Here is a 27438-nt window from a genome sequence, read left to right on the forward strand (position 1 = left end):
GCCACTTGCTCCGGCTTCTCGGCTGATTTGTCTGGGGCTGAAGCTAATCCCCTCCCGGGCAGACACCAGATTGAGCCGCGATTCCCGCGCGGCGGCTGCCAAAAGCCCCCGGTGCTCCTGACCTCCTTCCCGGCCCCGCGGGCTCCGCTCATCCTCCTGACCCCGGGCAGCCGCGGGGAGGGGGGAACCTGAACCGGGGGTCTTTGGCAGCGGCTCGGCAGGGACAGGGACAGGGACAGGGACAGGGACACGCTCGTGCCACGCGGCCGCCGCTCCCGCGGGACCCCCGGGCTGCGGGCGGGGGGCTCCGGCGCAGGCACGAGCAGCCAGCCGGTGAAAATCCGCATCCCCGTTATGCAACGGCGCTGATTTATTCATGCCTGAACCGGGCACTGGCCTAGAAATTATCCCGGGCTGTGGCGGGGAGGGGCCGTGAGGATGCCGGAGCGCACGGAGCCCCGGGGAGCTCCGGAGCGGGGCCGGGCGCATCCCGGGGACCGTGGCGGGGTGTTCACCCCACAGCGGCGATGCCGCACGGGGCTCGGGGTCCTACACCGGACCCACAGGGCTGGACACGGGCACAAGACCCCCTGGCCGGGCAGCGAGTGGGCTGAGCCCCCTCGTCCCACGCCGGATTTCCAGAGCCGGGGGCTCGGGGTGGCTGTGCAGGGCGGGGGTCGGAAGCGGCGCTCAGGAAACTCCTTGGAAAAGCAGCAACAGTGGAACAAGAGCCATGCCCGGCCTTTCCCGGGGCACCGGGATGAGCTCTCCTCCTGGCCAGCGGGGAGGGGGAGCGGGCACGGCTCCGCTGTGCGGGACACAGCCACCCCCTGTGCCCTGCCCCGCAGCTGGGGGGCTGCCCCTGCCCCACAGCACCCAAACCGAGTGCCAAAGCACGGGCAGGGATCTGGGCCATCATCCACGGGCTGCCTTGGGATCACACCGCCCCTGGAGCCGCAGCCAGGAGCCCACGCTGGGACAAATGCCAGCGTCGGGAAGTGGCCGAGCCCCTGTGCAGCTTCCTGGGGTGACCAAGGGTCCCTCTGCGGCTCCGTGTGACCGCGGGGGCTCTGGCGGTGCTGCCACGGGGCACGGGGAGGATCCAGCCGAGCGCAGGGAGCAGCAGGATGGATGGGAAACCCAGGGACTCTGCTGAGAAAACATCTGCCGGCCCCGGCCCGGGGGAGGGACCAGAGCAGCCACACGCTCCCGGCCGAGAGGAAACAGATGCCACCGGCCCAGCCCAAGCATTTCCCGGCCCTGTCAGGGGGTGTAGAGGAAGCTGCAGGTAGCAGAAGCTGTGGCATCACATCCTTCCCTGGCTCTGCCTCCCTGCATTGTACTGGACATTTCAGTTTAGAATGGGAAGCTAGGCTGGGGTTTTGGGCAAAGGGAGGGTGTTGGGATGCAGGAATGGTGTTGGGAAGGTGTCACTGGGCACAGACCTCGGGGAACAGCCACCCGTGGCCTGGCACTGTATATAAACACAAGTTTAGAAACAGTTGTAGAAACCAGGAGAGATTTATTATCAGAACAAAACCCCCGAACATCTAAAGGCCACCAAGTGTCCCAGCAGGGCCCTGGGAGCAGGCTGTGGAGAAGAAGGGCAGAGGGAGGGGAGGCCCAGCCCCGCTCCCTGGCTGGCAGGACGGTCACTCTGCGGCCAGCTGCCGCTGCTGCTCCAGCAGCGATTCCAGGAGGTTGGCTCTCTGCACGGCTGCCTGCAAGGGAGCACAGCCCACGGGGAGCTCACAGAGCCCTGCCCAGCCACAGCCAGGGCAGGGCCACAGAGCCCTCACTCACCTCATACTGCTTCCGCAGGCTGCTCATGCTCTCCTCCTTCCTCAGCACCGCCGCCTTCACCCTGACACGGACACGGGGGGATGAGAACCCCGGTGCCCAACACGGGGCTGAGCCCTGCCCAGTTTGCCTGGACAGGGCTGGAAGTTGTTCCTGAGGATGCAGCACTGAGCTCCTGCACCACACCTGGGCTCCCTCACCTCCTGTGAACCTCCTCCAGCTCCCGGTCCTTCTCCTGCACCAGCCTGTCCAGCTCCAGGTGCTGCCGGGCTCTCAGCTCTGCCATCTCTGCCTTCAGCCGCGCGTTCTCCACCTCCATCCCCACCAGCTTGTCTGCAAATTCCTGCCACATCACCTCAGTCAGGTCTCTGTGCCCCTGGGACAGCTGGTCCCACACATCCAGGCAGGGCCCTGGCTCTGCTCCTCGCTCACCTTCCGGATCTCCTTCACCTCCTGCTCCTTGTGCTTCAGCAGGCCCTGCAGCCGCATGCTCTCCCCTTCCAGCTCGGCCAGCCGCCCCTTGAGCTCATTGCAGTGCTCCTGCAGCTTCCGCTCCGACTGCTCCAGCTCCTGCAGCTCCACCTCGTACTTGTCTCGGATCCTCTTGATCCTGTGGGCAGGATGGACAGGGAGCCTGGCTTATCCTGCTGCTGCCTGGCTGATCCCAGCCCCATTCCTGCTGCAGGAGGGATCCGGGCACAGCAGCAAGGGCAGAGCTGCCCCACAGGAGATCCAAGGCTGTTTCCTTCCTGCACTAACATTGCTCCAGAGCTCACTGGAGAGACGCCCAGGGGACAGAGAAAAGGGACCAGCCCCTGGAGGACCTGGGACCTCCCTCCTCCCTTTCCCCCTCACCTGTTCTCCGCTGCCCTCTCGCACTCCTCCTTGGCCAAGGACGTGTCGGCCTCCAGGCGCTGGATCACCAGCTCGATCTCTTTGTCCCTCTCCTTCCTCATCTCCTCCCGCAGCTCCCGCTCCCGAGAGAGCAGCCAGGCTTCCTGGAATGAAGACAACAAACATGGCCTCAAATTCCTCTCAGAGCCCATGGGTGGAACCTTTGGAGCTCTTGCCATTACCTCCTTCTTCACATAGTTGGCCTCCCAGGCCTGCTTCTCCAGCTCCAGCTGGTCCTTCAGCACCTTCAGCTCTGCCTGTGAGGAGAAGGGAAAACAACAGCTCAGCCCTGGGACCCTCCTGTGCTGGCTGGCAGCAGCTGCTGGGGCTGTGGGGTCCAAGGCTTGGTGGTGCCAGCACCTGAAGGGCTGGAGGTGAGGGAAAACCAGACCTGGTGCCGCCTCTCCTGGTCCTCCTTCTCCTTGGCGTACTCATCCCGCAGCGCGCGGGTGAGGGCCGAGCTGTTGGCCTCCAGCTGCCGCCGCAGCTCCTCTGCCTCCGCTCGCTGCCTGCACAGACACAGCTCCCAGCATCCATCCCAGCCTGGCCCCACGGCTCCAGGGCTGCCCCCAGGCCCCCAGCCTGCTCACCTGGCTGCTTGCTGGCTCAGCCGCTCCTTCTCCTCGGCCACCTCGGCGTAGAGCCGGCGCCGCTGCAGCTCCAGAGCCTGCTCCTCCTGCTCCAGCTGCTGCTCACACCTGTGGGACACACACACTCCAGGGACGTGCCTTGGAGCACTCGGCCTCCTCTCCACCCTGCCCTTCACGATGCCAGAGGATGCTCCCAGCTCAGCAGCATCGCCCACCTGAGGCCGGTGGAGAGCAAGGGGCCGCTCCCCGTGGAGCTGCACATCTCGGGATGCCAGCAGCAGACTGGTGCTGGACAGAGCTGTGAGCCCCAAGCAGAGCTGAGCCCGGAGTGACGCACCTCTGGCGGGCCCGCTCCCGCTCCCGCTGGCTCTGCTCCTCCTTCTCCCGCTCCAGCAGCCCCCGCAGCTCCTGCGCCTGCCGCCCGTAGTGCAGCGCCGCCCGCTCGTCCGACTGCAGCAGCTCGGCCTCGTGCAGCAGCTTCAGCTGCCGGATGTCCTCGCGGTGCTTGGCCACCAGCTTCTGAATCTCCGGCTCCAGCCCTGGGACAGCGGGAAGGACAGGCACAGGGGGGATGAGCACAGAGGGGTTTCCTTGCCCTCAGGCATCTGCTCCACCAGAAACAGGGAGCAAACGCTGCCCGCACCAAGGAGCTCTTCCCAATCTCTCCTGGACCACCCTGGCACTGTCCCAGCTCCAGCTGCTGCTGAGGGAACCTGCCCGTACCTTTCACCGTGATTTCTTTGATCTTTTTGGTTTTCTCCTCAATCCACTTCTCCCGCCGGACTTTCTCAGTTGCGCTCATGAGCTCCTTCAGTTTTTTAATCTCCTGTTTGGAAGCAAATGGGAAAACCTCAGAGAAGCTGGGAGAAAAAAGCCCTGTGAGCCTGGGAGGCAGGCTGTTGGGAAGGAAGCTGTGGAGCTGCACGTGGATGCATGCACAGCCCTAGCCAGGTGTGTCCTTCCAGCCCAGAGAAGCGGCCACACAGTCTCCCAGTGCCTTCTCCCCTATCCCCCTGGCAAAGTGCTCACTGCCAAGATATGAGAGCACTGATGGAGAGGGAAGGGGAACTGGGGGCTGCCGAGAGTCCCTGCATGCAGGGCAGCCCATCTGTCCCTGTGTGGTGGTGCTTTCCTCTCCAGCCTTCCCTCTCCCTGCCATGGAAAACCCTCTGGCAGGGGCTGGAGCAGGGCCAGAGCAGGTCAGGGCACAAGAACAGAGGGCAAGGCACAAAAGAGAGCAAAGACCGCATTTACCTCACAAAAGGGGCCCAAAGTGCGCCAGACCTGGGGAGAAAGAAAGGAGGGGATGGAGAGAGAAGGGGAATGGTGGGGGAGAGGCAAATCCACACAGTCTGTGTGGTCTGTGGTCACAGTGTGTGGTCTGTGGGAGCCACGGGCAGGGCGGAGCTGGGCAGGAGTCCATGGGGGCGAGGGGAGACAGCACAAGGGACAAGGACAGGGACAAGCTGAGGCACTGGCCAGGAGCCTGTGTGGTTGGAGCCTGCTCCAGAGACCAAGGGACCCCCAGGCATGAGCTCAGCTCCGAGGTCAAGGACAAGCAGGGACTGGGATGGCAGAGCTGGGATGAGCTCTGGTGCTGCTTTCCTGCCGGGCCTGGCACAGGGAGAGCTGAGCTGTCTCCATCTGCAGGAGAAGTGAAATTCCTCCATGGCACCGGGTTTGTGCCAGGTGTCCCTGGTCACCCCCAGCCTGGGAGAGCTCTGCCTTCAGAGGGATTATGGAATCACAGAACGGTTTGGGTTGGAAGGCACCTTAAAGCCCATCCAGTCCCAACCCCTGCCATGGGCAGGGACATCTTCCATTATCCCAGGTTGCTCCAAGTCCTGTCCAACCTGGCCTTGGACACTTCCAGAGATGGGGCAGCCACAGCTTCTCTGGGCAACCTGTGCCAGATGTGTGGGAAAGGTCTCTCCAAGCAGAGCCTGGGAGTTTACACTGTCCCTTGGTCAGTGCCATGCTCCTGGCCCTGGCCAGCAGAGGACAGAAGCCTTTTGGGGAGCCAGGAGAAAGCTCTGTGGTCACAGGGACCTTCTGTGCACAGGGAAGAGCTCCTTGGAGTGTCCAGGTCCCACCGAGGGGACAGAGACTGTACTGCTCCAGCCAGAGGCCCCATTTGAACAAAATCAGCAGGAACATCCCCCCCATCTTCCCTTTCCTCTCACCAGCTCGTGCTGCTCCTGCATCTGGGTGATCTTCTGGCCATACTTGTGGTCCACTTGTTTCAGCTCTGCCACCACAGCCTCACACTTCTCACTCAGCACCTTCTTGTCATCGAGGAGCTGGGCAGGGCGAGGAGCCAGCATCAGGCAGGTGCAGCCACCTCAGCCTCTGCCTTCAGGAGCTGGGATGAGGGATTACCTGGTCAATGAAGGCCAAGTGCCTCTGGATAGCTGCCTCATACTGCTCCCTCTGCAGCCTGAGCTGGTGGCCGAGCTCCTTCTCGGTCTGTTTGACGTGTCGGTCGGTCAGCTCCCGCTGCTGAGCCTGTGGGGAGCAGGAGTCAAACAGCCACCATGTGGAAATCACCAGCAGGAAAATGAGGGACAGAGCTAAAGCAAAGCCCTGGTGCTCACATTTCCCACCCCTGTCAGCAGGAACACCCAGCCCCCCAGGACAGAGAAGGGAGCTCAGCCCAGGTCCCAGTTAGATGATCTTTAAGGTCCCCTCCAACCCAAACAATTCCATGATTCTGTAAAATCAAGGGATAGTCCTGATCACGTTCTTCATAGCCCCAAGAACCACATGAGAGGCTGACACACCAGAGCAGTCTGCAGCAGGCTGATGGCTCTCTTCTTCTCCTCCACTTCCAGCTTCAGCCTCATCATGGAGCTTGTCACCTCCGTGGCAACAGCCGACACCTGCTCCACGTGAGCCAGCTCCTCTTCCAAAAGGAAGCTCTGCCACAGCAGAAAAAACATGATAGAAAAGGTGCTGGAACCACCTGGAATGAGGACAGGGAGATGGGGGATGATTCCCCCCAGGAATGGATTCCCACAGCACAGATGGACTCACCTCCCGCTGTGCGGCTGAGGCGGCCGACCTGGGCCTCTCCTGCTCCGACTTCTCCATCTCATCCAGGAAACTGATGATGCTCTGGAGCTTGGCCTCCGAGAGCAGAGCCCCATCCTCAGGGACCCCTGGTGGGTGGTTCAGCTTCCCAAACTTCTCCAAGTTATCAGCAGTCAGGGAATTGGAGCTGGGCTCCTGCTGGGAATTCACCGTGGTGAATGAGCACCCCGGGGAAGGCTCAGAAGAGGTGCTGGCTTTTCTCCACCACTGGAGCCCAGTCCTCCCACTGCACCCCAGCAAGCAGCCCTCCTCCATCTCCTCCTCCAAATTCCTCCAGCAGCCACTCCAAGCTCCTCCACCACCCTCCCTGGCAGTGCCCAGCTGTTTCTCACCAGGCAGGTGTCCAAGGATGGACACAGCAATCTCATTCCCCTCACAGCTCACCCTGTCCATCCAGGCATATCTGTCCTTCTTGAGGAGCTTGGGCGGGGGCAGCAGCTCTGGCTCCTCCTCCAGCAGCCTGAGGGTGTCCAGCAGCTCATTGAGTGTGACCTTGGATGGAGCCCCGCTGCCAGCAGGCACTGCTGTCTCCAGGTCCTCATTACCTGTCTCCCTGGAGCTCACATCCTAAGGGAGAAGATGAGAGAATGACAGAGTTTTCTGGGTCTCCCCAGAAGCCAGCAAAGGCTCTGATGTTGCCCTGGCAGAGCAGCTGCTGCCAGGGCCACCAGGAGGCACAGCCAGACCCACCTGCAGTTTGTCCTCTGCCCCGGGGTCCTGCGAGGGCACGGAGCCAAGAGCTCCCAGGCCGTTTCCTTCCAGCTCCCCTGCGGCCGAGGGGGAATTGGCCTCTGCAGGAACCAGACTGTTCTCAGGCACTCGCTCCAGCCAGCCCTGGGAAGCAGCTCCTCAGAGCAAACCCCTCCTTCCCTTCCTTCCCAAGGCTCTGGGGACACGCCTGAGGGACTCACCGGTGTTGTTGGCTTTGGTGAGGCTGCTGGCTGGGCTGACATTCCTGCCTGAGGCAGCTTTGGCACCAGGCTTCTTCTTGGGCACCCTCCTGCTCTCCTTCACCAGCACCAGCTCTTCTGCTGAGCGCTTCGTCTCTGAGGCCTTTTGGGCCCTTTTCTGCTGCAGCTCCTGTGGGGACAGAGGAGCCATGGATGTCCTGAAGTTTTGGGAAGGCACAAGCCTGTGTTTGCAAGGTTGTGGCAGCGTTTTTGCATCCTCCAGCTGCTCACTGATGTGTCTCTCCCAACCTCCCCCACAACGGAACATGATTCCAATTAGGGCAAAGAAAATTTGGGGTTTAAAACATCCCCAGCTTTACTGCCAACTCCTGCAGCCTGTGCCAACCCCATCTGCACCACCAGCTGCAAGAGCAGGGTGACAATGACGTGTTGCTTCCTGCCAAGGGACATGGAGTGGTACTCGGCCCTCTCCAGAAGGACCCTGCTCCTGAGGAGGAGCATGCACATCCCAGGGCAGGCACATCCCTGGCCAGTCCAAGGAGCTTGGAGTCTCCCTGTCTCAACGTGGTCACCATTTTCCTGAGAACTGCACAGAAACCAGCACTGTCTTCACAAGCTCAGAATGAGCTGCCAAGGCTTGGCAGGAGCGCAGCAGGAAACCGCTCCGTGGCACCTCCATCTCCGGAGGGAGCACTCCATTTCCAGGGCTGGCTCTGATCCTGCCCCATGCCCAGGCTCTGGAGATACAGAGAGGCCTCTGGCTGCCTTGCTGGATGTTGCCAACAAATGGTGTCACACAGGGCTGGCCCTGGCCCTACCTGGATGGCAGCGTGCCGGGCCAGCCGTGCCTTCTCCTCTCGGATCTTCCGGCGTTCCTCATCCTTCCTCTCCTGCAAATCCAGGATATTCCCCTCCTCCATCCGCTGCTGCCTTTCCTTCCAGAGAGGAGGGTCAAAAATGTTACTGAGAATTCTCCAGCACTGAGAAGTGTGAGGGGCACCCACACCTGGGTCACCCCACATCCAGGCTTTTCTATCCTCCCCTCTGTGCAGGTGAGGAGCCCTCGGCACAGCTCCACTTTGGAGCAGCTCATTTTCTTCAGATCCTCAATGTTATTATTATTATTATTATTATTATTATTATTATTATTATTATTATTATTATTATTATTATATCATCACCATCATCTGGGTCTGCAACCACCGAGGAGACAAGGCTTAAAAATAGACTCACACGCAAGAGCAACGGCGCTTTTCATTACTGGGATAAATAATTGAACACAAAGAAACACAAATAGCTGTGAAACCTCATCACTCTAACAAGCCACCTCATTAGGGATTCATTAGGATGAGCCAAGATGGGGCATCCCTTCTCCACCAGTGTGGCCCAGACAGTGGCAATTCAGGGCTGCTACTGCCAAGGTCTGACTGCTCCCAGTCAGGGGACTGGGGGAACTGGAGCCATGTGGTGCTGAGCCTTTGGGCCTCAGCTCCTGCTGGAACCCAGCCCAGGCTAATCCCTGGACACAGCCAGCACTGCTCTGTGGGAATGGGACCCTCCCCAGATCTCTGGGCTAGGGTGGGGCTGGTTGGATGCAAAGCCAGAACCCCCTCGGCTCTCACAGCCCAGGTCTGGGGGCTAAAGAGACCCCAACTGCGTGGCCAGAGGTACATGGGTGTCAGGTGGTCTGGGCTAGAGCAGGGAATGGGACCAACCTCCCTCTTGGCAGCCATCAGGCGCCCCAGAGCCGCAGCCGCCGTCCTGCGCCGCTGCGAGTGCCGCCGGTACCAGCGCTGGATGGTGACAGCAGCCAGGTTCACCTGCTGGATGAACCTGTGGGGACAGGGAGGCTCAGCACAGCCCCGGCTGCAGCAGAGCACAGCCCGCTTCCCCACAGCACCTGCAGGTGCCCTGAGAGTGGCCTTTCCCCAGTGTGAAATCCCACAGGGTAAGAACAAGTTCCCCTGGAGCTCCTCACAGCTCCTGGCACCGTGCCCCTGCCCCTTCCCTCACCTCTCGGCCTCCTCCTCGGTCACCTCCCTCCTCCGGGGAACGCTGCTGCCGCCGCTGCTGCTGCTGTTGTTGTTGTTGTGGGTCATGATGTTGTTGCTGGAGAAATTCTTCTGAGACTTCACAAAGCTGCTGCTGCCTTCCCCATCCTCGTTCGAGGTCGCTTTGATGACGTTGCTGGGACAGAAGATGATGCCACTCAGCTCTACCCTGTGCCACACACGACCCTGGGGCCAGCCCAGCTGCAGAGCCAGGACACCCCCACACTCACTTGAGGGAACTGGGAGCCTGGTTGGAGCTCTTGGGAGCAGGGCCCCTCTCAGCAGTGGAGTAGTTGTTGTGCACCATGGTGGTGACACAGTTGCCCATTGCGCCCTTGTTGCTCCTTGTGTGGAGAGACCAGGAGCGTCAGGAACAGCACCTTCCCCTCTCTGGGTGTTTTCTCCATGCAGTTCCAGCCATTCCTCCCCTCAGGACCCTCTGTCCTACCTGTTGTTGGCAGTGAAGTTGGCAGCCAGGAGCACCGTGGCTTCCTTCCTCCTCATGCCCGAGGGCAGCTCGAGGCCCTGGGAGCCAGAGGGGCCAGGGAACGCCCGGGGTTGGTCATCCTGCCATGGAGTCAGCAGGGATAAGGGCATCAAACCCACCTCCTCAAACACCAGCAGGAGCACAGAGCCAGCCTGGCCTGCCCACGCCCACAGCCTGCCGTCCTCACCAAGATATTCCATGTGGTTTTCTTTTCCGGGGAGGTTTTGCTCAGAGTTGCCAGTTTCTTCCTTCCTCCTGGATCATCCTCAAAGAAGGCCAGGAAGTCTTCTGTCTGCTCCGTGCTTTATCCAGACCCAGGGAAGGCAGAGAGGAAAGAACAGGGGTTCTGGGATAACAGGACACACTCTGGCTATGCAGGGCACTCAGACACTCAGTGTGACATAGGAGAAGGGGGCTGGAGAATCGTTACATGGCCACAAAATCCACAAATTACTTGTTTTTACACAGAGCTTTGGGTTCCAGGGTGGTGTGTGGTGATAGGGATGGGCATAGACCTACAGGAGAATGGAAAATCCCAACTCAGAGGGCACTGGGAACAGAGAACTTTTGTCTCCTCACACAGCCCAGTTAGGGCCTGGAGGCTCCATGAGGGCTGCTGGAATCAAATGGAATGTTTTTTGTCACAGCCACAGAAATACACTCCATTTCCCCAAATAGAAACTCTTCCCTGAGATGGGAATGAGGCCTTAGCACAGGTTGCTCACAGAAGCTGGGCACTGCTCTGACAGAGAAGTGTCTCAGGACAGACTGGATGGGGCTTGGAGCAACCTGGTTTTGTGGAAGGTGATCCTGCATGGGACTTTAGGGTGAGGCTGTTCTGTGATCCTGTGAAACCCTAAACAAGGCACCTGCTCTTCAAAAAAATAACCAAAGCGCCAGACCTTGGTTTTCCAGGGCCAGGTGTTAACTCCTGATGTGGATGACAGAGCTCAGGGTATTTTAGGAAAGGCTCCTGTTCCCCCAGAGGACCAGGGAGGTTGGCCACACGGGTGGGGCGTCCCCCAGTGCCACCCTCTGTGGTGGAGCTGTACCTGTGTGAGCTGTTCACCCGCTGGTTCACCTGCGTGGTGCTGTTGGACCTGCGCAGGTTGTTCATGGCCCGGGATCCCGCATCCTCCTGCGGAGAACAGGGATAAATCCAGCAGCCACGTTCAGGAGGAGCACAGGCAGGATCCCCCACCCTGTCACCCAGCAGGACACGGAGTTCCCACCAGCCCAGGGCTGCCAAGCTCTCCTTGAGGCAGCGGGCAATGACACCTCGCTCGGGCGCTGCTGAGCCAGCAGGAACACGTTCCTTAGCACAAGCTCCCGGGAACAAGGGTGCGGGAATGCTGCCAAGGGATTACTCAGCACGGAGCACAGACTGTCTGCTGCTGGATCCTGACGGAGCCTAGCAAGCACCTGGGGCTTGTTCCCTCTGTGGAACCCCCAGCCAGGAGCCCCCGGTGCGGCAGGAACGGGGGGTGCTCCATGAGGGGCAGGCTGGGCCACACATCCCAGCAGGAGACACCAGGAAATCAGGGCTTTCCAGATGGAAATTGGCACAGGGAGGTGAAGGGCGAGGAAGAGAAAAGATGGAATCCTGATGCTCCCTACTTCTGCATCAAGCAGAGTTCGCCAAGGGTGGTGCCAGAGCAAAGCCAGGCTGGTGCTGGGGGAACAACAGCGAGAGAGAGGGATGTGGGCATGCCTGGAGCTATCCCACATGCCAGGCACGTGTTCCCTGACCCAGCACAGGTGGGAGAAGCACAGGGGCTCACCGGGGCGTTCCTCTTGGCTTTGCTGTCGGCAGCCACGGACACGGAGCGTGCCATGAGCTTGGCAGGAGAGGCGCTGCCGGGGCGCCGCGACACCGGCGCCGGGAGCCCCGTCAGGATCAGGTCTGCCACATCGGAGCTCTGGACAGAGCAGCAGCTCCGGGTGCTCTTCATGCTGGAGCAGGAGGAAGGAGCCCTGGAAGCACAGCACAGAGAGAGGGAAGGCATGGAGCATCCGGCCTCAGAACCAGGTGCTCCTGCAAACACCCAGAGCTGGAACTGCTTCCCAACAGGACAAAACACCTTCCTCCAAATTGCCACATGGCAAACAACCCAAGCACAGCCCTGGAGAGGCTCCAGGAGAACTCCCCACTGCTTTCAACCAACACTCTGGCTGTCCATGAACTGCTGTCACATTTATGGGCCAGGATTCCAGCAGAGGACTAAAGGAAGAGGAAAGCCCTGCTCCCCATCCCAGGCTCCTTCACTCCACACAACCCATGGCTGCCAGAGGATCACACGGGCCCAGAACAGCCCCATCTGCGCAGGCTGGAAGTTCAGCTTAGCCCACATCAGGCTGGGATGCTGAAGAACCCCCTGAGCAGCTCCCAAGGGATCCTCCCCACCAAGCTCCCAATCCCTGACAAGAGTTTGTACAGAAGGGTCCGTGCCCTCGCAGGGGGCACAGGGAGAGCTGGGCCTCCTCCCAGCTCAGGGCAGCACATTCCCACTTTTTCCCCTCTGCATTCTCCCAGCTCCCGTGCTGATCCAGAAAAAGCCCGGATCATTTTAGTTCTTTACATTTATTACCCACACTGCCCCTAAACCCTGTCCCCTGGCAGCCCTGTCTTCCCATCTCAGGGCTCCACCACAGCCCTTGGCAATGGCTCGGGCTCCCCAGGCTGGGGAAACAAACGGCTCTCATGGAAACCGCTGGGCTCACGGCAGGAAAACGGGCTCAGGAGCTCAGGGCCAGCACAGCACCCTGAGCCCCCAGCCCCTCAAATCCCTACAGTTCACACTCCCAAGCTTTGAAGCCCCAGGCCCCCATGGCCCCAAGCCCCCCAAGCCCTTTATGATCCAGAGGCAAGCCCTGGCCTGAAGCTCCCAAATCCCTGAGCCCCTCAGGATCCCCCCAAGTTCCCCGTTCGCAGATGCCCCCAGCTCCTCCCAGGACACCCATCCCCAACTCCCCCAAATTCCAGACCCTCACCAAAAACCACGGGGCACTCAAAACCAAGACCCCACCCCAGGACCCCCAGAAAACCCAGCCCCAAGACCCCCATGACTCCAGCCCATAATCCAAAGCCCCGAGCCCCTCATGACCCAGATCCCTTCAGGACCCCCAAACCCCCAATCCCCGCAGACCCCAGCCCAGATCCCAACCTCTCACGACCACAGGAACGGGCCCCACGCACCCACACGCAGGTGAGACCCCCACGCTCCGGGGGCGATGCCGAGAGCGAGGCCCTGCCCCTGTCCCCGCTCCCCCCGGAACTCCCTTTGCTCCCCTTGACCCCCCTCAGCCGCCATTAAACGCCCCCATCCCCTCACCTAGGGCCGCGCTCCGGCCACTGCCATTGGGCGGGGCTAGCAGAGAGCGACCAATAGGGAGGGAGGAAAGGGCGGGAGAAACAACGCGATTGGCTGAGGCAGAGGAAGGGGGCGGGAATAAGAAGGAATGAGGGGGAGGCGTGGCCTAAGGGTAGGCGTGGCTTATTTTGAGGGAACCAATTATATGAGCGAGAGATGGGCGTGGCTCTTTAGGGCGGGGGAATGGGCGGGGCTTGCCCCACGTGGGCGGAGCCACCATGGGGGTTTTCGCGGGAAAATGGGGATTTTTGGGGACTTGGGAGGGGACTGGGGAGCTGTGATTTGGGGGAGTCACAGGGCGACTTGGGGAGACAGGCTGGGGAGGGGGAACTGTGGGGCAGGGGAGCTCATGGGATTGTTGGGGGCTATGGGAAAAAGTGGAGCGATCAGGGGGTTCTGGAGCAGGGGTCGAGCTGTGAGGAAGAGTGGGGAACGATGGGGCTACATGGGGGGCTGTAGCATGGGGGAGAACAGTGGGGCGGGGGAAGCTGTGGGGCTGTTTGGGGGCCACGGGGCTATAGGAAAATGTGGGGCTGCAGGCCAGGAGGAGCCACGGGCCAGGATCCATCAGCGGCGCAGGAAGAAGTCACACGTTCCCAGACCCGAGTGGGGGTTTATTGGTGGGTCCCGGCCCCAAGGGGACGGCGCCTTCTCCCACCCCACCCCCACAGAGCCCAGGCTGCAGCTGGGGGCAACACAAGAGCACCCATGGCCATGCTGGGGTCCCCAAAGCACCCCCAGCTCAGTCCCAGCGGGTCCCACACCCCTGTCCAGCTCAGAGGAGCAAGGGGTTGTGCCCTTCTGCCTGGCCTGGAACAGCACGGACAGCGAGAGGGACACTGTCACCTGATGGAAGCCCCAGCCCTTGTGGCCATTTCAGACCATGTCCCCCCTGAGGCACCAGGACAGCGCAGGCCCCGCAGGGAGAGGGGGCAGAGCCCCCGCAGCCCCCGGGGCCCGACAGCAGCTACATGTTGAGGAAGGCAAAGGCCGATGGCTGCAGGGCGTCCTCCGTGTCCGTGTCTCCATCCTGGGGCTGGGATGGGGTCTGTGGCTCCACCGGTGGCGAGTGTGGCCGGAGCACCGCGCTGGGACAGGCCACCAGCTCCATGCCAGCAAACAGGGACAGGCTGGGGGCCGCCGTGTCCCCTGGCAGCCTGCTCCCCCCGTCCTGCTCACAGGGACAGGCTGGCACCGCTGCCCCGGGCTGCCCGGGCGGCTCCGATGCCACCCCCGGCTCCTCACCGGGGGCCGCGGGGGTCAGGGCCGGGCTCAGCAGGGTGAGGAAGCTCTCGCTGGCCAGGGCTGGGATGTCCATGAGCAGATCCCCGGCCGAGCCCACCGAGGGGGCTGAGGGTGGGCGTGGGGGCCTTGGGGAGGGCTGGGTCCGGCACAGGGCCTCGAACTGCCGCAGCATCTGGGACAGGGGATGGGCAGAGTGAGAGCAGCATCGGCAAAAGGGCTTGGCCCTGGCACGTTTTCCCAGGCAGAGAGACTGTCCCCAGTGTCCCCTCCCGTGTCTCAGAGGGAGCATCACCCTGCCCAGGCTCCCCACTCCTGGGAAAGGCAGCCAGTCCCACCCCGCTGGGACACAGACGGAGCCATTCCCACGAGCTGTGTGTTCCCAAGGGCTGTCAAGCCTGTGCCAGGAGCCCCCACCCTGGGGATTTGGCACAGGGATGTCCCCAGAGTCACCTTCGTTGCTCGGTTGGCCACAGGCCCAGGGCTGCCTTGGCTGAGGTGCTGCAGGCGCTGCCGGGTCACAGCAAAGATCTGCTCTGGGGACAGCAGGTCGGAGCAGCCGAGGGCAGAGATGGCACTCATGGACCTCTGTGGGAAAGGGGAGCGTGGCTGAGCCAGGGAGGCCCCCAAACACCCCCCAGCCCTCCCAGGGGAGCCCCCTGTGCTCACCATGCGGACGCTGTCACTGGGATCCTCCAGCGCTCGGCCCAGCAGCTCCAGCACCACCTCACAGTTCAGGAGCCCACACCTGCACAGGGATGGGGGTCACAGTCACCTGCAGCTCCTTCCCACCCCTGGAGTCCATGCCTGGGCAGCCACGGGAGAGCTCAGGTTGCCCCAGAAGTGCCCCCAGCCCCGGGGAGCAGCCGCCTCTGACACTTACTCCTTGAGGAAGTGCTGAGCTTCCTCCCTGGTGAGGAAAACCCTGGCCCCACACGTCAGTCCCGACACCAGGCTCAGCTCTCTCCGGCAGTCACCTGGGCTGTCAGCGTCCACCCTGCTGGGGACACACCTCGTGGGGACAGGGGCCACCCGCTGACTCCTCCTGCTGGGGTCCCTGCACACCCCTGACAGACAGGGACCCCCACCCTGAGCAGCACTGTGGGTCAGCGGTGTGGAGAACGAGGCCAGCACTCCTGGGAATGCACCTGGGACAGACCCCCAGGCCCCTCTCACCTGTCAGCGCCATGGCTCAGCTCCCGGCTGGCCCCGGAGCGGCTGTCACTGCCGGATTTGCTGCCCGAGTCCGAGGTGCGGCTCCGCTCGTTGCCCTGCGAGGATTCCCGGGAGCTGTGCCCGCTGTCGGCCTCCTCCCAGCCGCCCCCGGCCAGCCCGGGCCGGTGGCTCACTGCAGGGACACTGCTGCTCAGCTGGGGTCCCCAAAGCCCCCGGGATGGGTGGGGAGCCCCCAGACTCCCCTGGCTGCTCCGGCAGGACCCACCTCGGGATCCGCGCGGCGCGGGAGGGGTCGGGGGCGGCGCGGCCGGGCTGCTGGCAGGGGATGGAGCTCGGATGGGCTCGTAGGTGTCCTCGGGGAGGTCCCCAGGGAGCCGCCGGGGTCCCCCCGGGGCCGGGAGCACGGCCTGGGCCACAGCCTCGGCCGCTCGCTGGAGGCTGCTCAGCAAGGCCTCTCCTGTGGAAGCTGCGAGAGGCTGGGATGTTGGGAGAATCCCGGGAGCCCAGCCCCATGGGATCACACTGAGTTCCAGACAGGGAAAGGGGGGTGAGGGAACTCTGGGAGCTCAGAGGACGAGGTACAAACGACCCCCATGGCCCTGCCCCAGCTCCCAGCAGGAACAGACCCAGTGAGGGCCTGGTCAGGACTCACCAGAGCCGCTCTTGTCACTGCTGAAGCCGAATCCCTGCAGGGAGCCACAGGGGCTGGGGCTGGAGCCCATCCCTGGGGAGGCACAGGGAATGTCAGAGGGAGCACAGACACTCAGGGTTCCCCTTTCCCCTGTTTCCCCCACCGAGGGTCTGTCCTGGGGGGGCTGTGCTCACCGGCGGGCGCCGGGGGCCGGGCGGGCAGCGCCAGGGGCTGCGGCAGCGGCGCATCCGAGAACAGAATGCTGGCCAGGTCCTGTGGGATTGAGAGAGAGAGAGAGAGAGGAGTGTGGGCAGCACTGGGAACCCCAAAGGAGCGGGTTGAGGGCTGCCCTGTCCCTCCAGCACCCACCTGTGCGGCCGCCCGCACCTTCTGGTTCAAGCTGTTACCGTGGAGGGGGTCTGGGGGCCCAGAGAACGCTGCAGACACAGAGGGGAGGTGGGGTAGGACCCTGTCCCTGGCACAGCCCCTGCAGCAGGAGCCCTTCTGGGGTCTCCAGCCCCCCTGAGGCTCTCCCGTGTCCCCCCAGCCCGTTACCCGCGGCCTCCCGGATGAAGCTGGCGTTCCTCTTCAGCTGCAGCACAAACTGGGGGGAGCCCTGGGAGCAGGTGTGCAGCAGGATCTTCAGCACCTGCCTCGGGGGACAAGGACAGGTCACAGCTGCCCTTCCTGGAGAGGGGGGCTCCAGCCCATCAGCCCCACAGTGCTCCCAGCATGGACCCACCTTCAGCTTGACGTGACAGGAGCTGCTCTGCAGCCGTGTGAGGAGATGCTCCAGCAGGCACTGGCTGCTCCCGGGGGACTCGTGGGAGATCTCTAGGGACGGGTTAGGGATCCAGCCGGGATCGGAGGGCAGCAGCAGCCCCCCGAGAGCCAGGAATCAGCCCCTCCACAGGGTCCACAATCCCACGGCTGCCACAAACCAGCCCCGCAGGCCTCCAACACCCACCGCGTCCTGGAGCAGCCCCGGGGAGTGCCCCCTGTCCCGGGGAGTGTCCCCTGTCCCGGGGAGTGCCCCCTATCCCGGGATCCCCTCCCCTGTCCCGGGTCCCCTCTGCCCGGTCCCCCCGTCCCCCTGAAGGATACTGGCGATCTCGTCGAACAGGTACCCGGGGCAGGGCGTGTCGTCGTCGGCCGTGCCCCGCAGCAACACCGGCAGCTGGAGGAGGAGGGGGCGGCGTGAGACGGGGCGGAGCCGCCCCGGAGCCCGGTGCTGGGGACTGGACCCAGGCCCCGGGGCCGGCCCGGCCCGGTCAGGGCTGTGTGGGAAGCGAGGTGGGGGGTGCAGCGGTGACGTCGTGGGTGAGCAGTGACGTCACGCCCCGGCAGCCCCTCCCTCACACCCCAAAGCCCCCGGTCCGTACCCGGCTCAGGAAACTCAGCCGGTCCCGCAGCGGCACCGCCATGACACTGCCGGTACCGGCCCTGCCCGCTCCCCGGCGGCGTCACGGAACCGCCCCCCGGAACTCATTTTCCACCAATGAGGGGCCGAGGCTCTGCCGCTCAACCAATCAGCGCTGAGAGGGGGTGGGGCTCCGGGCGGAAGCGCCTCATTGAGTTGAATCCTAAAGGAGGCGGGAAGTAAACAACCGGCACTTCCACCAATCAGAGCCGCCCGCGCCGAATAACCAATCAGAAGGGGCGCGGTTCGGGGCGGTACCGCCCAATAGGAGCGCGCGGTGTGTGACGGGCGGGGCGCGCAGCCAATGGCGGCGGGCCGGGCATGGCGGCGCCCGTGCGCTGAGGCGATGGCGGGGAGCGGAGTGTGGCTGCGGGCGCGGGCGCGGTTGCGGCGCTTCCCGGCGGCGCTGGCGGCCTGCGGGGACCAGGTGGGGCCGGGGGGCGCAGGGGGTCGGCTCCGGGGCCGGCGGGTCCCGGCGGCCCCCGCTCCCGTCCCGTGTGATTCCCGCAGGCCGCGGCCTACGGGCGGTGCGTGGCGTTGGCGGCGGGCGGAGCGGCGGAGCTGCGGCGGGACTCGTGCCTGCGGGAGTTCCAGGCGCTGCGGGAATGCTTCGCGCGGGCGGTACGGCTGTGTCCCCGTCCCGTGCCAGCTGCGATCCCGGTGCTGGCGGAGGGAGGCGGCCTCGGCCCGTTCTGACCGCGGCTCTTTGCAGGCAAAGGCGACACCGACCTGACCCCGGAGCCTGGAGACGCCCGGGGACATCAAAAGCCTCAAATCCACCGGTTTGTCCTCAACTGATGGAACCCCCCGAGTCCCGGAGCTGCTGACCCGCTCCCCGGCCCGAAGGAGGTGCAGCCCCGGGCGGGGTGAGGGTCACAGATCTATTTTTATTTATTAAAAAGAAGAACATAATTCAGATCGGAATGCTTCAGCTTATTTTATTGATGGGCTCAGCCCGCGCTCCGGGCTCTCCCTCCCAGCGTTCCACCCGCCCCGGGGGAGCCGTTCCCGGCAGGACAAGGCCAGCTTCCAGCCCAGCCCGGGGTGCCCACGCCATTCCCAAGAGCAGGAATGCCAGGAGCGTCTTTGGTCCCTTATGTTCACACAGAGAACAACAAACAGGCGGCTCTGACCCCGCGGGGCCGGAGCCGGCGGCACAGGGAATGAAGGAGCCGATCCAGCTCCCTCTCCTTGGTGCCACAGCCCGGATCCATCTCCCCGGGGCAGACCTGGAGCTCCGGACCCATCCCTGCCTCTCGCAGCGGCTCCGGGGCTCTGCTGCTTGTGCTTGACGACAGCGTTAATGGAGAAGCTCCTTGGGTTCAGGGTTTAAGGCCACTCTGTTCCGGGGGGTCTTCCCAAAGGACTCCCGAGGTCGCTTCCCTGTCACTCTGGGTTGTGACACCCCGGGAGCACCAGGCAGGGACAGTCCCACCCCGTCCCAGCTCTGCAGGGTCCCACTGGACACAGTTGCCAAAGACATTTGGAGGACATTTGGATATAAAACCCAGCACAGTGATGAGGTCTGAGGGCTCCAAGCTGGGGATTCTCAGCCGGTCTAGGGCGAGCTTTGGGATTGAACTCCGTACATTCGCCGGTCAGGATGTAAAAACACAAAACCCAAAAAAACCCAAGGGATGAATCACTGGGAACCTGAAACAACACAGAGCTCTTGGGGAAGCTCTTCCCTTCCTCATTCACCAAGCAAATTTGCAGAGGTGGAGCAGGGACCTGTCTGGGTGCAGAACAGGGCAGGGGGAGGCTGGGAAGAGCACACGGAACACAGGAAGAGGGAGGTGGAGCCCTTGGATCCACCTGGCTCTGCCACGTTTCTCCCCAAACCACTCACCTCTGGCAGAAGAATCAAGCTGGGTTGGGAAGGGTCAGGGGGAAGTTGAGCTTCTTAATGCACTTTTGAGAGGGGGAGTGGAGCTGGAGAGCACGGAGAGGAGCAGCTGGGGAGGGCAGCGGGGGCAGAGCCCCCTGTGATCCCAGTGTGTGGCCAAGGAATCCCATCCCTGGGAGAGAGGCAGCACAACGGTTGTTGTGCCTGGTTAAGGCAGCGTTTCTACTAAATGAGGTTCCCAAACCACCACTGTGTCCCAAACAAAAGAGGCTCTGCTCCTGATCCAGCACTTGGCTCTGCTGGTTCTCAGCTCACAGCTTCTCTGGGGTAAAGCCCTTCCCGAGGTGCAGATCCCAGGTCCCCTCAGCCAGAGGAGCTGGGAGATGGTTGGAGAAGGCAATTGGATATGAATGAGATGCTGGAAAAGGTCCTTGGAGCAGCGGCCTGGCAGGGAGCCGAGGTGGATGGCAGCTCTGGAAGGCAGGGGACAGCAGGAATGTCATTTCCAGTGCCTCCATCTCCTTGGGCACCCACAGGCCCAACACTGGGGGTGCTGCTGTGGAAGCCCCCAGGGCGGCGCTCAGGGATCCAGGGAGATCCTGTGGATCCGAGCGCTGCGTCCAGCAAAGCGCTGCCGGCTCAGATCTCTCCGTGCCTGAGCGACGCCGCCGAGCCCGAGCGTTCCCTGCGGAGCGCGGCCCCGTCACGGGCTCCTGTCCTGCGTCAGCTGCTGGATGTGGCGGCTGCGCACCAGGTGCTGCGCGCCCTCGGCCACCCGGCTCAGCCGCGTCTCCAGTGCGCTGCGCAGGTCGTTCACCTTCACGTCGGGAAGGGGGTTCAGGCCGATCAGGACCCCCCCGGCTCCTGGTGCGGCCGCCTCCTCCTCTCCATCCTCCTCCTCGTCCTCCTCCAGGTCGGGAGGCAGCAGGTCGCGTCTCCTGCGGCGCAGGTCCAGGCCCCCCTGCAGCTTCAGCTCCCGGTTGGGTTTGACGTCGCGCTCCGGCTGCTGCGGATCCCTGGGAGCGGCCGCTCCGTTCTCAGACTTGGGTGCTGGAGCGTCCTGAGGGCCAGGTTTGCTGTCGGCGCCGTTGGAGGGACCCCCACGGCCCTGCCGGCCCCGCGGCTCCTCCCGGGGATCCTCCTCCTTCCTGTGCCCGTGGCCAGGCGGGTCCCGCTGCCGCCCGCCCGCTCCCTCGGCCTGTGCCCCTCTCTGCCGCTCCTGCTCCCGGGGGTGCTGCTCCCTCACCGCCACGTTCCTGTTACTGGAAGAGTCCGGCACCACTGCCAGGTCCTTGGGCTCCACCTGACTCACAGTTTTGGCTTTAAGGTCTATTCCTGAGTCTCTTTCCAAACTCCTTCCTGCTACTCCCTGAACTTTGGCAGCCCCCGGCTGTTCTCTTTGGATCGGAGCTGCAGCTGCTTCCACGGCTTTCAGGAAATTCTTCTTCTGGTGGACATCTCTTCCAGCTTTGGCTTCACGTTCTCCCAAATCCTCTGCCAAGGGCTTTTTCTCCAGGTTGTTTCTGGCTGCTGGAACACGCTGGGCATCTCCGTGGAGGGGATCCCGGTTCTCCACAGGATGCTTAACAACTCTGTCATTCTCTTGCAGCGGCACCTTCCACTCCTTGGGAGGAGCCACAGGAATGTCACGCCTGTGCTCAGCCTCCTCCAGCTTCCCCACGATGTCCCTGTGCTGCTTGGTGGACTCGGGGGGCTGCTGGCCCGGGCGCTGCTCCAGCTGCTCCTTGCTCAGCGGCTTCGCAGCCGTGTCTCCCTTGGCTGCGAGGCCCTCGTCCTCCCTGCTCCTGGACAGGGGCACGGCAGGCTCTGGCTGTGCTTCTGCTGCAGGACAAGACCAACAAGGAAAAGGCTTTTCTCAGGATATTCCCTTCTCCTGCCACCACATTCTGTGTGACACGAGATGAGGCCACAGGGCGGGATGAGCAGAGCTGTGGCTTATCCCTACAGAAATGGCTGTGCAAGCGGACTCTGCCATGTGCCAAAGGAACTCAGATCTCTCCCAGCTTGATTTCGGAGCTGCTCTGAGCTGTGAGCACGCTGTGGAGGGGTCCTGCTCCCTGGCCACGTCCTTACCTGGCTTTGGCTTCTCCTCTGCCCCCTCCTCCTGCCGCTGCTGGTGGATCTCCTTGTGCTGCTCCTCGATCACCGCCAGCAGCTTTGCCTGCTGGTCCAGGAGCTGCTTGTGCTGCACCTGCTGCTCCTTGATCACCTGCAGCAGCACATTGTGGTCCAGCAGTTTTGCTGGCCCTGCTTCTGGAAAAGGGGAAAAAGACAAGAGGAAATAAAACCCCTGTGACCCAAAGCCCTCAGAAATCACCTCAGCTCTGGATGGGGCTGCAAGGGCTCTCCTTGGCAGGAAGATCTGACTGCACAAACCCTGCCAGGAGAGAGAGAAGGAAGCTGGAAGAGGATGGGATGAGAGCAAGAGAGCTGCACACGAGTCCAAGCTCAGGCTCCAACCCTCCTTTGCCAGTCAGAGTTTGGAGGGAGGAGCTCAGCCCGAGGAAGGGCGTTGCAATTCCAGCTCTGATGCCCCAGGGACAGAGCAGCCGGGGCCTTGAGGGAAGGAGCTTTTCCCTGTGATGTGTTCAGGTGTCCCCATGTGCCCCTGCCGTGCTGCTGGAGCTGTTTCACTCCTGTCTCCCTCTTCCCAGGGAGCAGCCAGAGCCGGGTGCCTCAGGTCCCTGAGTGGCCCTGCCAGGTGTACCAGAGATGGACAGGCACCACCTGATGCTCTGCAGGGGCTGTGGCCTCAAGTCCTCCCACAGAGAGGGATCCAGAGAGATCCAGCCTGTCCCTGCATGCTGCAGGGACATACTCACCCCCTGCCTTCTCCTCTTTCTCCTCAGTGTTCCGGTTCTCCAGCAGTTCTGCTCTCTCTGGGAGGGGCAGCTCCTGCTTTTCACCTGCAAAGGACGACAGAGCTTTGCTGTCAGTGCAGATGTTCCCTAAAACTCCTCCACGTCATCCCGGCACCGTTTGTATCCAACCCGAGGGCTGCGAGGGAAGTAATAAACCCAATATTTAACAATCCCATGGCTGGTGGCAGCGAGCCAGCACTAACTACCTCGGCCAATTAACATGCAAGAACAGCTCTAACTGGCTTTTAGACGGGCACTTGGCAATGTGTTCCCTGTCAAGATCTCCTGGCTCCGTGTCCCCGGTGATTTGGGAGCCGTGCAGGAACAGCACGGCACCTGACATTTTGGCGGGTAGCGAACAACTGTTTGACAGCTCTTGCAGTAGCTGTCAAAGCCACCAGATTCCTCCCTTCCCGCAGCAGCTGCCGGAGGGGCTGTGCACACTCACGTGCTCCACTCATGGAGTTAAAAGGAAGCACCAGGATGGAGATGGGAATGACCAAATAGTCCCGTCTCCAGGGGCATTACAGGCCCAGAAGAGCTTGCTCAGATGAGCTGCCATGAAAGGAGCTTACCAGGGTCTCCTTCCTTCTCCATGGACTTTGCAGCCTCCTCTGCTTTCCTGGGGAGCTGCAGCTGTGACTTGTCCTGGTCAGCAGCCTCGGCGGTGTCACCGTCCGGCACGGCCGCCTGTGCCTTGGCTTCCAGCTTGGCTTCCCCTGGCTCCAGCTCCTTGTAGGGCGGCCTTCCCCCCTGCTGCACCGCTGCCTCCGGGACCTTCTCCAGATCTGGGCCGGGCCTGCCAGTCCCTCCCCGCTGCTGGTTCTCAGCAACCACTTCCTTCCCTTGCTTTGGGCCCAGTGCCTCCTTCTGGGGCTTCAGCCTGGCTGGCTCCTCCAGCAGACGGTCGTTGGCTCCTCCGGGAGCCGCTTTGTTCTCATTGGATTCCTCCCGCTCCCGCCCCATGTCCACGACCACCTCATCGTGTGGGACCGGGGGCTCGTGGCGATGAGCTTCCCCCACGGGCAGGGCAATCCCTGGGGGGACAGGCAGGGTCAGAGGCAGCAGGTTCCCAGTACACCCAGTACACCCAGTACACCCAGTACACCCAGTTCCATGCTGCTCTTGTCCAGCTCTGCCTTTTCTCCCTCATCTGGAGGCCACGTTCCCAACAAGCCTCCAGAGCATCAAACACTAAACCACCTTCAATCCACCAGTACCACCATGGAGGTGGAGTGAGGGGAGGAGGGTACGGAGCAGAGTTCAGGATCTCTGTCTCAGAGTCCCACAAAACACCCCCAGCTCCCAATCCAGCTCCCTTTCCCTTTACCTTGATCAGGACGGTCCAGCTGCACTTTCTCTTCCACTTTTCCTCTCTCCTCCTCCCTCTTGGGCACTTGCACAGGCACCTTGATCTGTGGCTGCTCCATCTCCTCCTTCTCCTCAGGCACTTTGGGTTTATCACGGTCATCCTCGGGCTCCTCCACCACTGGGTTCTGCTCTGCAAACACAGGATGGGGACAGGGATGAGCTGTGGCATCTGGGAATTGCTGTGGCTGTCCCGGTCCCCTTCACCCTCCCAGCCCAGCCACTGATTTCCCTCCAGCCTCAGCACGGTGGGGGAGCTTTTGTTCCGGGGTCACCTGGTTGTTTTCTCTGTCGTGGGTTTTTATGGAGCTGCTGGCAGGGAAGCATGGCCAGGATGGAGCAGGGATGGAGCAGGGATGGAGCTGGGATGGAGCAGGGATGGAGCAGGGATGGAGCAGGGATGGAGCAGGGATGGAGGTGGGATGGAGCAGGGATGGAGCAGGGATGGAGGAGGGATGGAGCTGGGATGGAGCTGGGATGGAGCAGGGATGGAGCAGGGATGGAGCTGGGATGGAGCAGGGATGGAGCAGGGATGGAGCAGGGATGGAGCAGGGATGGAGCTGGGATGGAACAGGGATGGAGCTGGGATGGAGCAGGGATGGAGCAGGGATGGAGGAGGGATGGAGGAGGGATGGAGCTGGGATGGAGCAGGGATGGAGCAGGGATGGAGCTGGGATGGAGCAGGGATGGAGCTGGGATGGAGCAGGGATGGAGCTGGGATGGAGCAGGGATGGAGCTGGGATGGAGCAGGGATGGAGCAGGGATGGAGCTGGGATGGAGCAGGGATGGAGGAGGGATGGAGCAGGGATGGAGCAGGGATGGATTAGGGATGGATTAGGGATGGAGCAGGGATGGAGCAGGGATGGAGCAGGGATGGAGCAGGGATGGAGCAGGGATGGAGCTGGGATGGAACAGGGATGGAGCTGGGATGGAGCTGGGATGGAGCTGGGATGGAGCAGGGATGGAGCTGGGATGGAGCAGGGATGGAGCTGGGATGGAGCAGGGATGGAGCAGGGATGGAGCAGGGATGGAGCAGGGATGGAGGAGGGATGGAGCAGGGATGGAGCAGGGATGGATTAGGGATGGATTAGGGATGGAGCAGGGATGGAGCAGGGATGGAGCAGGGATGGAGCAGGGATGGAGCAGGGATGGAGCTGGGATGGAACAGGGATGGAGCTGGGATGGAGCTGGGATGGAGCAGGGATGGAGCAGGGATGGAGCAGGGATGGAGCAGGGATGGAGCTGGGATGGAGCAGGGATGGAGCAGGGATGGAGGAGGGATGGAGCAGGGATGGAGCAGGGATGGAGCAGGGATGGAGCTGGGATGGAGCCGGCTGCTGCTGCGAGCCAGTGCCACCAGATGGTAGCATCCCCCCGGCTCCCTGCCCCAGACCCCCGGCTTCAGGAGACACCGAGCTGGAATCCAGACCCGGATCCCCCGGCACTGGAAGAGACAGAGCTGCGATCCAGCCCCGAAGCCCCCAACACCAGAACCTCAGCTGGGGTCCAGCCTCCCCACTGCTGTTTGCTGTGAAACCTCTTAAAACCTCCTTTATTTTTATTTTTTCCCCCTTTTAGTGCCCGGGTGTTCCCACAGCCCTCCAGATGCCTCTCGGAGGAGGAGTGGGGAGGTTCCCTTTTCCCGAAGGAGTTTTGAGGAGGGGGATTAAACAGGCATTAATTAGGGGAAACTCCTGAGGGAGACAGGGGAGTTTCCCCCCCGCCTTGCCCTCAAAGAGATGGAATGTTTTTGGAAGACACATCCCAGTCAAACCAGTCACTGGTATGACCAGCATATTCCACATGGAATCCTTCTCACATTCCATGGGATGGGAAGGGTCCCTTCCACCCCCAGCGTGGCAGAAAACCCACACAGGGAGTGAACTCTTCCTTTGGAGAGCAGCAGAGAAGGAAATCGAATTGTTTCCCAGCAGTGAAGTTGTTCTGCAGATTTTTTTCCATCCAACAAACTCTTAAAAAAAAAAATCTATCTTCTGTAACAAAAAAAAAAATTCCCAACTCTTCCCCCCTTTGCCCTCCCCCGTGTGATTTCCTTTGGGGAATTAATTCTATAAACATCTTTCCATTTTCTCCTCCCCCTCCGCAGGGCTGGTGCGATTTATTACGAGATGAACTCATGGGAAAGAAGGGATTGCCACAACTTCAGCTGCGTGGGCCTTGCCTGAGCTGGGGAAGGGGGGGAACAACAAAAATTCACAAAAAATTAAGTACAAACTCCTGGCCCAGAGGGATCTGTGCCAGCAGGACCTTGAGCCTCTCCAGAAACCCGGAGTGCAGCCCAGAGCTCCACACCCAGAGGAGGGACGTGCGTGGGGCTGGCCGCCTCTCCACGTTCCTTCGCTTCGGGAATGATGGTGGGAGGGGAAAAGAACTCGGATTTTCTGAGAAATTCGAGTCTAGTACCCAAGGGTCCCCCTCTCCATTGAGGGACTTCCCAGGGTTCAGCAAGTCAGGGCAGGACACTCCTCCTTTTCAGGAAAAACTGGGCTGCAGGAACCAGTGCCCAGCCCTGGCCAGGGGCCCTGGGAAGCGGGAGGCCGAGGCCGGGGAGGGGAGCGCTCGGCACGGCTGCGGATGTTCCCAGCTCAATCCTGGCCACAATGCAAGAAATTATTTACTCTATTGGAGGAAAGTTTCTCGTTAATTGGTTCATGGAGGCGGGAGATGGCTCTGGTCGGAGAGGACCGGAGGATCCAGAGAGCCCCAAGACAGGCAGGGCTGTTCCCACAGCGGATGGGAACGACGAGCCGAGGCAGCCAGACGATGTTCAAGGAGAAATTAAAAGGAAGGAGAAGGAAATAAAAAGGAAGAGAGGAGGAAATAAGAAGGAAGACGGGGGGAAGGTTTCCTTGCCAGCAGGAACCAGAGGAGTTAAAGCCCACAGCTCCCCTGCCCAGAGCAGCAGGTGAAGCCCCCGTGGGCCCAGGGCAGCCCGAGGGGCCAGGGGAGGCCCCGCTCTGCTCCGGGAGTGTCCCTGGCAGCTTCCATCATAAATCAGGCAGAGGCACGTTCCCCGCTCTGCAAACAATGCAGGAAAAGCCCAAAACACAAACAAAACACAAACCCAAAAGTCTCCACGCCGCAATAAGGCCAAGCTGCCTCTAAGCCATCATTTGCTCAGCGGGAGACAAAATTAAGTTCATCATCAGGGCGTGAATTAACAACCTCTCAGGCTGCCTGGAAATCCATCCGGGGCTCTGGGTGCTTCGCAGGGAAGAGTTTTGCTGGGGTTCTGCCTTTCTTCTTGCCCTCCAGGTCCCTTTGGAGTGTCTTCCAGTAACGCTGCTCCTCGTCATGTTTTATGAGCGGCCTTGGACTTTACAGGCAAGGCCTGAGAGGCTGTAAAAGCTTTTTGGCTCCCAAGGAGAGGCCGGGGAGTGAGGCAGCACCGAGAGAGTTTGCTCTGACCCCCCGGCTCTCCGGCAGCTCCGCTCACACGAGGGGAAGCCGGGGCGTCCTGCAGCTGATTTGTGTGTGTGCGTGCCTGGGTGTGTTGTGGTTTGGCAACAGTCTCTCCAGGCTGCCATAAAATTTCATGATTAGCAACCTAAAAGCTTCCATTCTCCCCCCGCTCCTGGTTCGGATCGTTGCAATGGTCCCAGGCAGGCACTAAATCCCTCCTCACACGTTTTTCCAGCCTCTCGGAGCTGAAATGTGC

At 61.9% G+C, this 27438-nt stretch overlaps 4 protein-coding genes across 13 annotated transcripts in view; 1 reads left to right on the forward strand and 3 right to left on the reverse strand.

The window, feature by feature from the left end:
- Nucleotides 1-1514: 1514 nt before the first annotated feature.
- Nucleotides 1515-13287, reverse strand: CEP131 (centrosomal protein 131). Of its 6 annotated transcripts, none has more exons than XM_058852598.1 (27): nucleotides 13156-13287; nucleotides 11605-11797; nucleotides 10876-10961; nucleotides 10011-10125; nucleotides 9785-9903; nucleotides 9567-9680; nucleotides 9299-9472; nucleotides 9001-9118; nucleotides 8104-8220; nucleotides 7286-7454; nucleotides 7065-7165; nucleotides 6759-6941; nucleotides 6318-6509; nucleotides 6065-6202; nucleotides 5664-5789; nucleotides 5468-5584; nucleotides 4539-4568; nucleotides 4008-4110; nucleotides 3622-3823; nucleotides 3285-3392; nucleotides 3086-3203; nucleotides 2877-2951; nucleotides 2656-2798; nucleotides 2233-2410; nucleotides 2001-2143; nucleotides 1804-1864; nucleotides 1515-1721 (listed from the first exon to the last, which is right to left on the reverse strand). In XM_058852598.1, the coding sequence occupies exons 2-27, from the start codon at nucleotides 11773-11775 to the stop codon at nucleotides 1653-1655; spliced, it is 3270 nt and encodes a 1089-aa protein (XP_058708581.1). In that variant the 5' UTR covers nucleotides 11776-11797; nucleotides 13156-13287; the 3' UTR covers nucleotides 1515-1652. The 6 variants fall into 6 exon arrangements, with proteins under 6 accessions (XP_058708581.1, XP_058708579.1, XP_058708580.1 ...); XM_058852596.1 differs by having other exon boundaries at nucleotides 6318-6512; XM_058852597.1 differs by lacking the exon at nucleotides 13156-13287 and adding an exon at nucleotides 13020-13122 and having other exon boundaries at nucleotides 6318-6512.
- A 426-nt stretch (nucleotides 13288-13713) lies between these two features.
- Nucleotides 13714-17718, reverse strand: TEPSIN (TEPSIN adaptor related protein complex 4 accessory protein). Of its 2 annotated transcripts, none has more exons than XM_058852634.1 (13): nucleotides 17626-17718; nucleotides 17348-17420; nucleotides 16986-17077; nucleotides 16799-16892; nucleotides 16613-16680; nucleotides 16438-16516; nucleotides 16265-16336; nucleotides 15878-16078; nucleotides 15613-15784; nucleotides 15320-15436; nucleotides 15106-15184; nucleotides 14890-15024; nucleotides 13714-14611 (listed from the first exon to the last, which is right to left on the reverse strand). In XM_058852634.1, exons 1-13 carry the CDS (start codon nucleotides 17665-17667, stop codon nucleotides 14162-14164), a joined length of 1674 nt encoding a protein of 557 aa, XP_058708617.1. In that variant the 5' UTR covers nucleotides 17668-17718; the 3' UTR covers nucleotides 13714-14161. The 2 variants fall into 2 exon arrangements, with proteins under 2 accessions (XP_058708617.1, XP_058708618.1); XM_058852635.1 differs by having other exon boundaries at nucleotides 13716-14611; nucleotides 15320-15433.
- Nucleotides 17719-17931: 213 nt separating this feature from the next.
- On the forward strand, nucleotides 17932-18581 carry NDUFAF8 (NADH:ubiquinone oxidoreductase complex assembly factor 8). Its single transcript, XM_058852066.1, has 3 exons — nucleotides 17932-18090; nucleotides 18174-18284; nucleotides 18376-18581. The coding sequence occupies exons 1-3, from the start codon at nucleotides 17968-17970 to the stop codon at nucleotides 18394-18396; spliced, it is 255 nt and encodes an 84-aa protein (XP_058708049.1). The 5' UTR covers nucleotides 17932-17967; the 3' UTR covers nucleotides 18397-18581.
- Nucleotides 18582-18680: 99 nt separating this feature from the next.
- Nucleotides 18681-27438, reverse strand: part of SLC38A10 (solute carrier family 38 member 10) — a 30600-nt gene continuing 21842 nt past the window's right edge. For 2 of the 4 annotated variants that reach the window (XM_058852034.1, XM_058852033.1), the window contains exons 12-16: nucleotides 23722-23892; nucleotides 22967-23428; nucleotides 22353-22436; nucleotides 21604-21783; nucleotides 18681-21351 (exon numbers count right to left, since the gene is read on the reverse strand). In XM_058852034.1, coding sequence (XP_058708017.1) covers nucleotides 20213-21351; nucleotides 21604-21783; nucleotides 22353-22436; nucleotides 22967-23428; nucleotides 23722-23892 — 2036 coding nt within the window. In that variant the 3' untranslated portion in view covers nucleotides 18681-20212. The remainder of the gene's footprint in view (nucleotides 21352-21603; nucleotides 21784-22352; nucleotides 22437-22966; nucleotides 23429-23721; nucleotides 23893-27438) is intronic. The other 2 variants (XR_009279009.1, XM_058852035.1) reach the window with 2 other exon arrangements.

The sequence above is a fragment of the Poecile atricapillus genome, chromosome 17 (assembly GCF_030490865.1).
Source record: "Poecile atricapillus isolate bPoeAtr1 chromosome 17, bPoeAtr1.hap1, whole genome shotgun sequence".
In the NCBI taxonomy this organism is placed as follows: Eukaryota; Metazoa; Chordata; class Aves; order Passeriformes; family Paridae; genus Poecile; species Poecile atricapillus.

Excerpts from the sequence above, each read along its gene's own strand:
- TEPSIN (XM_058852634.1), bottom strand. The coding sequence starts at position 17,667 with ATGGCGGTGCCGCTGCGGGACCGGCTGAGTTTCCTGAGCCGG. Across the intron at positions 17,421-17,625 it reads GGCTGAGTTTCCTGAGCCGG|CTGCCGGTGTTGCTGCGGGG; the intron begins GTACGGACCGGG and ends CTCCTCCTCCAG. Across the intron at positions 16,893-16,985 it reads CCTGTCACGTCAAGCTGAAG|GTGCTGAAGATCCTGCTGCA; the intron begins GTGGGTCCATGC and ends CCCCCGAGGCAG.
- CEP131 (XM_058852596.1), bottom strand. The coding sequence starts at position 11,775 with ATGAAGAGCACCCGGAGCTGCTGCTCTGTCCAGAGCTCCGATGTGGCA. Across the intron at positions 6,513-6,758 it reads GATATGCCTGGATGGACAGG|CAGGAGCCCAGCTCCAATTC; the intron begins GTGAGCTGTGAG and ends GTGAATTCCCAG. Across the intron at positions 1,865-2,000 it reads CTGGAGGAGGTTCACAGGAG|GGTGAAGGCGGCGGTGCTGA; the intron begins GTGAGGGAGCCC and ends TGTCCGTGTCAG.
- NDUFAF8 (XM_058852066.1), top strand. The coding sequence starts at position 17,968 with ATGGCGGCGGGCCGGGCATGGCGGCGCCCGTGCGCTGAGGCGATGGCG. Across the intron at positions 18,091-18,173 it reads TGGCGGCCTGCGGGGACCAG|GCCGCGGCCTACGGGCGGTG; the intron begins GTGGGGCCGGGG and ends TGATTCCCGCAG. Across the intron at positions 18,285-18,375 it reads GGGAATGCTTCGCGCGGGCG|GCAAAGGCGACACCGACCTG; the intron begins GTACGGCTGTGT and ends GGCTCTTTGCAG.